The following is an 11,199-nucleotide window of genomic DNA, read 5'->3' as shown; positions in this document are numbered from 1 at the left end:
TAATCGGTGAAGCATGTTGCTAATGCTGATGCTGATGCTAATAAAACAGTTAAGTGCCCGAGCTGTCAGCTGATTGTGGAATCCGTCAAGGATAATTAGGCTTTGTTTGTGCTATGAATTTGAGGGTTGTGATATTGGGAAGTAAGTGTGTGTGTGTGTGTGTGTGTGTGTGTGTGTGTGTGTGTGTGTGTGTGTGTGTGTGTGTGTGTGTAATTGGTAAGCTTGTACAAAGATAAACCTTTTGTCAATAAATACCTATTTCTGAAATCTGTTGTGCTTTTTTGGGCTGAAATACTTAAGTGGAGAGGTAAGTTTCTGAAGGATCCTTTATTTCAACCTTGTTTTAATGTCTAAAAAAAGAAATCAAGCACTGAAATAATTACATGTAATACTAAAAAAGAATTTCAGATTGTCTTTTCCCTTGCAGTCTTCACCCACTGAGCGATGACTTGAGCCTCTTTTTGCCGTGCCTTGATCACAGAGTCAGGGTCAGCTGCATTGGATGCCCTGCAAAACAACAGACTAATCATCTGTCTGATAACACAAGCTGTTATACGACAGGTAAGTGAAGTTTCGGTGTTAACGCTAGTCCAAGATGTGTCAAGAGGCACATTAAATTTAGGAATTTCATGATGTAGAACCCTGTTTCCAAAAAGTTTGAACGCTGGGCAAAATGTAGATATAAACAGAATGCAATGTGCAAATCACTGAAACCCTATATTTAACTGAAAGTAGTACAAAGATAGCAAATGTTGAAACAGAAATTGTATTGTTTTTTGAAAAGTACATGCATAAAACCCATAGCACTAGAGGTGGGCAGTACTTTCTTTGCCAAGTTCCATGTACTGAGGTAAAATCTTGATGGGTTTGTACCATTTGAGTTTTTTTCAAAAGATAATACATTTATTTTTACTCAAGTATATTTTTGAGAAAAGAAAAATATTTGTGTTGTAGTTTTATCATGTTGGCTACAGCCATTTTTTTAGTGCTTTGCAATTGGTCAAACCTCTTACTGAAAGCTTATCTTTTTATTTTAGACCTAAAAAGCTTTAGTTCTCGTGTTGATAGATGATGGATGTATTAAGAAGTTCCACTGCCATTCTAAAAGTTACTTAACAGTAGTATTTTGACCTCCTGCATTTGTACTTGCACTAAAGTCTTTTTTTCCAAAACTTTTTTTCATTAACTGAAGTAACAAATACTTTTACTTGAATATAGGTTTAGACTGCTTCACCCAAGTCAATCAAGAGGCTTTTACTGTCATTCCATCTATGTACAAGTACACAGTGGAGCGAAATTACGTTCCTCCAGGAACAAGGTGCAACAAGGAACAAAAAGTACAAAAGTACATGTCAAAACCCACCTCTGTACAGCACAGGGTTTGGCTTTTTCTATCACATTTATATGTTGTAAAACATAGTCATGATGTAGTTCATAATACAGCACAAAATGAATAGCAGTTTAACCGTTGCTTCAGTTCCCCAATAGACTCACCTTAAATCCAGATGATGAGCTCCCTCTGGTATGTTGATTGCAATCAGAGACTCACTCAGAGACTTCCTGATCTGGAAGAGAAATGAAAAATGTCAGAGTTCCAATTATCACATCAGCATTACACCATCAGGGAGAAGTACTGTGGTGTGTATAATACTCAGTAATTACATGCTGGGGATAAGAAATTATTCCAGGGGACTGGTGCAGTCTAGTGTCTTACCCCTCCATTGGCCCACGGATCCAAATCGCCGTTTGAGAAAATGATGTTGCTCGCTGTTAAAAGAGCTGCAAAGGAAGGCCAATGATCATTAAACGTTTACCTCATCATTGCATCAGATATGCTCAAGCATTCATCTGGGTCTAAGTGAACTTGTAATTCTAAATGAATGATAAAGGTCCATCCATGCAGGTCTGCTGTCCTAGTTCCCGGAAAGTTGAAGTAATAGTTTGAAGAAAAGTCAAAGTTTCATTTCAGTTTTCCCCTGTAACCCAAACAGAGATCAGTTTGATGTATGAAGTTTGCTTCTGTAGTTTTGCACTGGGAAAATTTCCAACTTCCGAGTAGGAAAAAACAATTTAAATGACGTTTCTGGAATTTGAAGCACAAAACACCATCTTGGCTAATAAAAAATAAATAAATAAAAATCAAATCTCTTCCAACCCTAACCTTTAGCTTGAGACTAACATGTCAAAACACACAAAAGCCTTTTTTATTGAGGAGAACCAATGAAAAAGCTAAACTCCCAGGGCTATGATATATTTCTAAGAACGTCAGTTTCTCTTGTTCAGTTGAATGTATAATGTGTGATAATTGAGAACTAATAATCATGTCAGTCAGTAAAGCACTGCTTAACTAAAACTATTTATAAACTTGAATATAAAATTACATTGGTCATGTTATATTGGTTATCAGAATTTTTACCCCCTTAAATCAGTATGGCACACATTTTTCATATCGGCCAGGCTCTACTATCTAGAGTGATACCTGGATAACTGCAAATATTAGTTGTCATTATTGGCACTATATTAATGGTGAATTGCCTCAGACTACAGGCAAAATGACTAACACACTAACCAAACAGCTTCGGTGTAAAGGTTTTACAGGCCTTTTAGATGCCCACAGGAGACAAGTGTCAGATTACTGTGAATGTCCCAGTTCCCAGTGGTCACTAATGTGGCATTAGGCCTGAAACAGGCATGTATGCATGACATGAAAATGGAAAACTATGCAAAATTCAGGTTTCAAAATGGCTGCTATTCCTGGTTTTAGCCATGTGTTATACTTTCATTTTTACAGATATCAGCATGTCCTACAGTGTCTGAAACTACATAAACATGTCTATTTAAAATGATTTAAAACCCCTGCCTACTCATTTTCATGATTTTCGTCTGTTATCTGTAGGTTTTGTGACGCTTTTACAATGAACTAGCCCAGAAAGAATGATGTTGGTCTTTTCTATATAGATAGATTTTTCTTCACTTTGATTTGAATTTGGTGGGACTAAATTTGGCATTTTTTGTTTCATAAGACCAGAGGTAATTTCTCCAAAAAGTAAGATCTTTGTCCCCATGTGCAGTTGCAGACTGTATTTTGGCTTTTTTGTGGTGGTTTTGGAGCACTGGCTCCTTCCTTGCTGAGCGACCTCTCAGGTCATGTTGATATAGGACACGTTTTACTGTTCATATAAATGCTGCTGTACCTGTTTGCTTCCCCATCTTCACAAGGTCGTTTGCTGCTGTTCTTGGATTGATTTGTATGTTTTGCACCAAAATATGTTAACCTCCAGGAGACAGAACGTGTCCCCTTCCTGAACAGTATGATGGCTGTGTGGTCAAATGGTGTTTAAACTTGCATATTATCATTTGAACAGATCAACATGGTACCTTCATTTGAAGATTGCTTCCAAGGATGTATCAGACTTGTGGAGGTCCACAATAATTTTTACGACGTCTTGGCTGATTTCTTTTGATTTTCCCATGATGTCAAGCAAAATGGTAAGTAGGCCTTGAAAGTGGGCTTTAAAATACTGCCACAGCTATGCCTCCAAATAACTCAAATGATGTCAATTAGTCTAACAGAAACTTCTAAAGCCATGATATCATTTTTTGGAATTTTCCAAGCTATTTTAAGGTGCAGTCAACTTGGTGTATGTAAACTTCTGACCCACTGGAATTCTGATATAGTGAATTATAAGTGAAATAATCTGTGTGTGAACATGTGTGGGGGAAAAATTGCTTGTGCTACGAACAAAGTAGATATCCTAAACAACTTGCTAAAACTATAGTCTGTTGACATGGAATCTGTGGAGGGGATAAATATGAATTTAATGACTTCAGCCTAAGTGTTTGTAAACTTATGCCTTCAGCTGAAGCTGTAGGTTACAGATATAATGTTAACGCTGAGCATTCAGCACTGGGGGCTTAAACATGTAGGGCTGAACACGCCCACACAATTCTGAGAAGGCAGGAGCTTGAATTTTTGGAGCATTTATCTACTATTACATCTCAAGGAATATGTTAAACAGCTGGTAAACAATTTATTCTGTGGCATCTCCTTTTAAAACAATTTGAAACATTTGAAATCAGGTTGACTGGGGTTTTAATAACTTTGAGGCTGGGTAGTTGCTCGGTTTAAGCTTCCATTACTCTTTTAGCTACATTTTCTGTGTAGCTCCAGTGCAAGACTAAAGAAGAACTTCCTAAACTATTGCTTTAAAGGCAACTCTAGTGGTTATGGAAGTGTCTGTGATGCTTACCGTCCCCCCAGTACTGGGTTTTGAGCCAGCCTGGCCGTGGAACCACCGCCCACCTCTTAGCGCAGTACTGCTCCCTCATGCTCTCCGTGAAGGGCAAAGGTGGGAACATGTCAGTCACGTTGTTGCTCTCAAAGCACAACTCAATCTCTGTGCATGCCTGATGAACACAAAAGCACCACAGTCACTTTGACTTGCATGCAAAGCACCGTTATTAAAGTTATATTACTGCTTTGCATTACTGAAGCAGGCTCTGAACTAATGGAGGTTGTTCATTGGGCTGTCCAACCAATAAAACTTTGAATTTAGACTTATGATCACAAGTAAAGGACAACTGTATAGACAATTCTTCTACTTAAGAGGCAGTATACATTAGTATATCAAACTCAGAAGAACCTGATAGTCCCAGGCAAAGCTGTTGAAGCCGAGGCCACAGCCAGTGGGGTCAGCACACTCCACATAGAGAGAGTAGAGGTCATAGCATGCATGCTCCCCTGTAGAGTTATAGACAATACCTAAGAGGAGGGGAACAATAGTTAATGACAGAAATTTGAGAACCTGTATTTGTTATGTAATCAAATGAGCACAAAGCTTTTCTTATTCCAGCTGAGACTGAACGAACAAGAGAACATTTTCCTTACCAACAGTGTCTCTAAGAGCCGACAGCATGTCAGTTCCATTTAGCATGGTCTCACACGCCACCTACAGTACAAGTTGCAAATGATTCACATCCATGTTTGTTGCCTCCAAAGACTGCTGTATGTTTCCCTCTGTAGCAGTGCTTGGTAAAGCAGTGCAGTTTAATTCTCATCTTTAATCATTCCACAGTCTATAATGTTATGACAGCGAGACCGCTAGCTTTACCATTGATGATGAAATTGCAAAAATGGAGGACAGCTTTTGCCTACTTGGAACAATTACTAACAAAAAAGGATTCAGTAGTCAAGAAATACAACACAGATTGGCACTCAGCAGAATAAATGGTGATGATGAAGGAGCTTGAAAAGATCTTCAAATGTAAGGATGTGTCACTACAAAGAAAGATCAGAATTATCCAGGCTGTGGCCTTTTCTTTGGTTCTTTTATCAATGTGAAAGCTGGACAATAAAAGAACGGGACAGGAAAATGATTAATGCCTTTGAATTCTGGTGTTGGCGAAGGTTCTTGAGAGTACCTTGGATAACAAACGAATGGATACTCATACAAACTCACACAAAGCCCAGATAACCAAACTGAAGCTGTTTTTTTTGGACATATTATGAGAAGAACCAACTGACTGGAGACGACAATAATGCTTGGAACAGTTGAAGGTCAAAGAGAAACAAGACGGTCAGGAACAGGATGGATGGAGACAATCAGATGAATCCATAAATCATATGAATAAGCAAACCATTAAAAAGCCCGAAGAATCAAACAGAAGGATGTTATGGAAAAACACTGTGTCAGTTTGAATCACTGATGGCTCTGACTTAATAATAAATAATAATACTGTAAGGTTAGTGTGAGTTTGATTTTCTTCTCCATTGTGCAAAATTCCAGCCTGTCAAATGTTTACATAGTTGTATTGTGAAGCTGAGTGCTTAGTGTTCTCCTCCAAAAGGCAGCCCTGCCAGTCTGCAGTGATAGCAGAGGAGGATGAAGTTCAACAACCTCACTGCTTGTTTTAGTTAAATTTAGGGAATCATATAAGGCATATAAGTCCTTCCCAAAGAGGGGGGTGGGACAATTATTTATTATCGCCAAACCCTAATTCTTCGGTGATAAGAAGCTGAAATCAGCTATTCGCCAGCTTCTTGTTTCAACTGTCCCGTTCCACCTTAAATGGAGCAGCAGTTGTGACGCTTGAGGCGCCAGAATGTAACTGCTACACCATTTAAGGTGGAACAGGAAATTTACCAGCATACTACTGACACCAGCATACTACTAACGATTTTTCAATGCTTATTATGAAGAAAAGCACCATATTACATTGAAACGACATCAAACTAATGCAATAGATATCATTTTAACAGAAAATACTCACATTTGTGGGTTTCTTTGGCTGCTTGTGCAGTCATCTTGCAGGTTTTTCTTTTTTTTCTCATAACACTTGGACGGCCATGTAGCCCTAACAATTCGCCAGACCATTCTATCTCAACAAAAATCAGGAAGCGCCTACCCCTAAGTGTGGACGCGCAAACCGGAAGGGTAGGGCTAAGTGGTAGGGGCAAGAAGCGAAATGGGATTGGGCCCAAGAGTGTCAAATCACTTGAAAATGTTCCGAAGAACAGTTCAGTTAGTAATGCCAATGTTTCTAACATTGTAATGATGCATTGTAAAGTGGCATCATGCTAATTTGTGGCTGCTAGCTTTCTTTCATCATTAGCCCCATTACCATATTTGATTGAGCTATTCCACAGCCAGTATTGAAAATGCTGTAGCAGGCATGACGTACTTTATAGAAAGCATATGATGACCCTTGCGCAGTTTTGGACAGATACACACCACCATTACAACTAATAGCTAAAATGGTTTACCTTAACAGGGAAAGCAGGCATGTCCGACATGAAGCTAGTCTTATAAGGGTAGTCCATCATGGCCAGTAAGGTGAAGGCATTACGTAGGAAACCGTTCAGTTGGTGAATGTCCTTCGGAGAGGATGGAGTCTTGCACAAAGAAAACGCTGACTGGATGCGTGCGTAGTCTAGCCCGACAGACAACACAGAGAAAGGTAAAATATACGTGTTTGGCAAAACACATTAGCTGAATCTCTCACAATATGAATTCTTACTAGTGTTCAATTCTGTGATATCCTGATCATTTGGACAGCATTACCTTCTTGTTGTGCCAAAGTCTGCAATTTTTGGAAAGCTGATCTGACTGCATCCTTGCAGGCTGGATTACAGTTCTCAAAATCCTGCACAAACGTGTTGTTGGGGAGAAGAACCTTTAGTAAGTAAGTAAGTAGAAATACACAATAGAACATACATCACCACTATGCATAACTTACAGCCGTAACATCCCTGAAGAACTGCCCGGAGTCGCCCATTCCAGCTGTAGACAAGATGGGAGCACTGGCACCTAAAGCTCCAGCAACAATATTGGGGTACCGTATCCGCATATAGACACTCAGCATACCTCCATAGCTAGACAAAGAGAATTTGGTATACATGGAATATAATTAAAAGCATGCAAAAGGCATAAAATGCACAAATTAAATTGATGAGAATATGCGTTAAATATATTCACAGTACAGAGTTGTTAGCTTAACATGCTTTATGCACTTAAAACCACAAATGTTTCTGAACACTATTAGAACTATTAGAACCAAATAGGTGGTGTTCTCTAGAGATAAGTACTTTTCCTACCTTCCACCAAAGACAATGACGGGGCATTTTCCAGCCCCAAGTTCCTTCTTCAGCTCTGTGATCATCACTGCATAGTCAGCCAGTGCCTGCTCCACTGTCAGCAGCCCAATGTTTGGGATGTTGAAGGACTCGTCTCCAAAAGGCAGAGATTTCCCATAGTATCTCTGGAAATTTTGGAGAAACGTTGTTTATAAAATCAGTGCAACCATAAAAGGTATTACTACTGTGACAATGCATATGGAAAAAACATGCATATTTATAGAGTTCCTTGTACATATTTAATCAGATTATTTCAGACCATAAATGCTGATCAGGATCAGCTTAAATATTACCTATATTTGCCAGTGTATGGTAAATGTTTAGTTTCTGTGAGGACTAACTTTACAGTCCTAATCACATCATGACAGTGTCACATGATATTGTCACAGGATTTGACTTCTGTCTTCAAATGAGGATCTTACATGCTCAGCAAATATGACCAGTGCCCTTTGCTCAGCTGCTAGTTCTACTATAAATCCAGAGTTCAGGGCAAAGTCCCATACGTCCCCTTCATTGCCAGTGTAGAAGAAGATGGGTCCATCTTTTTTCCAGTACTGATCTGAGGAGATAAAAGCAACCATAGGAAATCCACTCTTTAGATATAAAAACATAAAGAACTTCAAGAAAGAACTGAAAAAGAATACAGCCATTCATACAGACCTGTGATGAGGTATCGCTGTGAATATGTCCCATTGCCGAAACTGTTGTAGTTAAAATGGTCCAGAATCTGAGTGAAGTACTTTTCCTCGAACTGAGCTATGGGGTCTCCTCTTAAAGGGTGTCTCCTGTGCTTCCACTTACATTCACAAGGGGGCAGGGATAAAACAATTCAACAACAAAAGTAATCAAAACTGTTTAAAAGAAACATTCAGTGCATTTTCATGTGACATAATCAGAAGACAGTAACTCAGTACATGTACTTAAATCTGTGCACTTGAGTTTTAGGTTTTTTTTACAGTTTTGATGTTTCAGTAGATACTAACTTAATAACAAACTTAATTAGTTTAGGTTACTTGAAGGGAAATTTCTGCGTAATTTAATGGATGTTAACAAAATCATCCAGAGTGGTTTGATGTGAAATGGTTTGTTTATCAAGAAACTCAGTGGCTACTATTTCTTTACAGTGGCAGTGATGGGAACCAGGGCTCCCCATGTCTCTAATCCATATGTAGCCATTTTATTTACTATCCAAAACCACCAAATAACCTACACATATCTGTGTTTATATATGTAATGTTGATGGTGGTAAAATTGTGGGCAATCTGAAAAAAAAAAATAGTTTTCTCTGGGGACTATTTTGCCTTAGAACACCCTTCATGTACCCCTCCACGATGAACAGATTGAAAGAAATTGATTAAAATATGTTTTAGATCAAAACTGTATCACAAAACTACTTTTGAAAAAAACAATCTCTTAGACATCAAGCAGTGTATTCATGACCATTCTTTCAGTGAGGGAGCTTTCAGGGGAATCAAACTCTTCATACGTATTTTACACCAAACCACTCTGAATGATTTTGTTGATGTCAACCATTTAATTATGCAAAAAATTTTTGAAAAATCGGTGGACGTCCCCTTCAAATAGTTAGCTATAGATGCTGGATTTCCCTACTGCATCAAACACAGTAAACTCGTTTTTATTTGTAGTCATACTTTTTTAAACCCATGTTTACTTCTACTTGACGCATTATTTAATTTAAGTAACTTTTCCTTGAGAATGGTTTCGGCTCCTCTTCCTAGATCTGGTTATAAGCGGCGTTGAATCTGTGGTGAGACAGTAACATTACGCGCTACATACTGATCTTACCGTAGATGAGCTGAAGGGTCGAGCGGCAGTTCCTTCAGTCAGGACAGCCAGAGTGAGCAAGAAAAGAGACCACCAGCCTGCCATTGTGGAGGAGACCCCACAGAGCCAGGCTGCTTCACAAGCTCTGTTTATGTTCCTTCACTATCATGTGATGGCGGGTCATGTGATGTGTCGTTGGCTGCTCTGGAGATCGAAAGTGGAAGTTAAGGTCTTTTTTGCGGTACAGTAATCTGAGAGTATTTGTCTGTAACGGTTTAGTGTCTTAAGCACTGCCAAGGGTTTTTATTTGCACGTCAGTAAAAATGTATGTTTCCCGATGTCAAGTTTCTGTTAATTTCAAAGTAAAAGCCCCGCAGTGGCCAGAAACTCAACGACGAATGTAATAAGCCACTGAAGGCTAAACAGTCAGGGCCCCCGCTTTCTTGGCGTATTCTCCATAAAGATTTTACGATTTATGGCAACAAAAGATGACCTATATTTCCAGTTTTATTGTGCACTGTGCTTTACGGAGAACGTTCACTATTGCGCCATCTACTGGAGAGGTTGTACTGTACAACTGTGATTCAACGTAGGACAGTCAAAGATTTATTTTGGTGAACAAAAAAAAAGTTTATAATATCACATTTTATTATATACTCCCCTGATAAAATAATAATAATAATAATAATAATAATAATAATAATAAGTTTAAGCAAATCATAAATTATTAAAATAATAAAAGAAAATAAACAATTAAAATTATTATTATTATTATTATTATTATTATTATTACTTTACTGAAATAACCTTAGGCTGAAAACTAGACTGCTATTTTGTTTTTACAAACCTAATATTTTATATGTAGTTTTAAACAGCGAAATAGAATCATTATTATAATTGGAGAAGTTGCAAGTGTACGGAATACAGAAGTGTACAGGATACTATGCTCTTACACTACATTGTATTTCTTCCCACTGGCAACTTTATGAGCTTCACTTGCCTTATATATTGCAATATGTACAATTACGTTGGTCAGTTTTTGACCACAGGACCACTGTTGTCCAGAATTATTTGGGTGGTGGACCATTCTCAACACAGCAGGAATGCTGACATGGTAGTGTGTGGGTGCTAGTAGGAATGTATCAGGCAGAACAGTGTTTCTTGGGTGTTTTACACTAGAGGGTGTAAACTCCAGAAGTATTTAGTCAAGAGTGGTTCTATGGTAAGATCTGATTATTCATGAAGGCCTAGCGGATGGCTAACATAAACTATCTATCAGCAGATGAGCTACACTCTTTCTAACTCTGCACCAGCAAAGTGGAGCATCAAGGTAGGTGTCTCTAATAAAATGGCCAGTGAACATAAAACATCAACGGGCCAATATTCTCTCTCACTTTCTCTCTCAGGCCACACATATACACATAAACACACCCCTGTGGTGGTTCCTAGCCCCACCCTCTACAGTAAGAGTCCATAGCAATGAATGAATGAACCAAGTGCAATAAATGCTGGAAGAACGCACATCCTCAGACGAACATGCCAGAACATTTCTTAAACACACGACAGTATCATAAATGTTTATCGGTTGAGTGGTTAGTCACACCGTTAAGATAACACAATGGGAAGATGATTGTTGTGTTCTGACTGCTCTGAATTGGTGAAAGCATCTTGGTTAAAAGCAACCCACCACCATAAAGCTTGCTAGTAACATGGCATAGCAGAGGAATAGCTGCACATGCTGCTTACCTGAAATGAACCCGGTGGAGACCAGTCTGCTGACA

The 11,199-nt window shown here is 38.6% G+C and overlaps 1 protein-coding gene across 1 annotated transcript; it reads right to left on the bottom strand.

The window, feature by feature from the left end:
* Positions 1 to 308: 308 nt before the first annotated feature.
* Positions 309 to 9,718, bottom strand: dpp7 (dipeptidyl-peptidase 7). Its single transcript, XM_036598084.1, has 13 exons — positions 9,440 to 9,718; positions 8,294 to 8,429; positions 8,056 to 8,192; positions 7,595 to 7,758; positions 7,237 to 7,372; positions 7,062 to 7,143; positions 6,764 to 6,930; positions 4,889 to 4,949; positions 4,644 to 4,762; positions 4,251 to 4,407; positions 1,715 to 1,779; positions 1,495 to 1,565; positions 309 to 507 (listed from the first exon to the last, which is right to left on the bottom strand). Exons 1-13 carry the CDS (start codon positions 9,521 to 9,523, stop codon positions 405 to 407), a joined length of 1,482 nt encoding a protein of 493 aa, XP_036453977.1. The 5' UTR covers positions 9,524 to 9,718; the 3' UTR covers positions 309 to 404.
* Positions 9,719 to 11,199: the final 1,481 nt, after the last annotated feature.

The sequence above is a fragment of the Colossoma macropomum genome, unplaced genomic scaffold (assembly GCF_904425465.1).
Source record: "Colossoma macropomum unplaced genomic scaffold, Colossoma_macropomum, whole genome shotgun sequence".
In the NCBI taxonomy this organism is placed as follows: domain Eukaryota; kingdom Metazoa; phylum Chordata; class Actinopteri; order Characiformes; family Serrasalmidae; genus Colossoma; species Colossoma macropomum.
Note: the sequence above shows the minus strand (reverse complement) of the source record. Positions and strands in the feature narration are given on the sequence as shown.

Excerpts from the sequence above, each read along its gene's own strand:
- dpp7 (XM_036598084.1), bottom strand. The coding sequence starts at position 9,523 with ATGGCAGGCTGGTGGTCTCTTTTCTTGCTCACTCTGGCTGTCCTGACT. Across the intron at positions 7,759-8,055 it reads TGGTCATATTTGCTGAGCAT|AGATACTATGGGAAATCTCT; the intron begins GTAAGATCCTCA and ends CAAAATTTCCAG. Across the intron at positions 1,566-1,714 it reads ATCCGTGGGCCAATGGAGGG|ATCAGGAAGTCTCTGAGTGA; the intron begins GTAAGACACTAG and ends TTTCTCTTCCAG.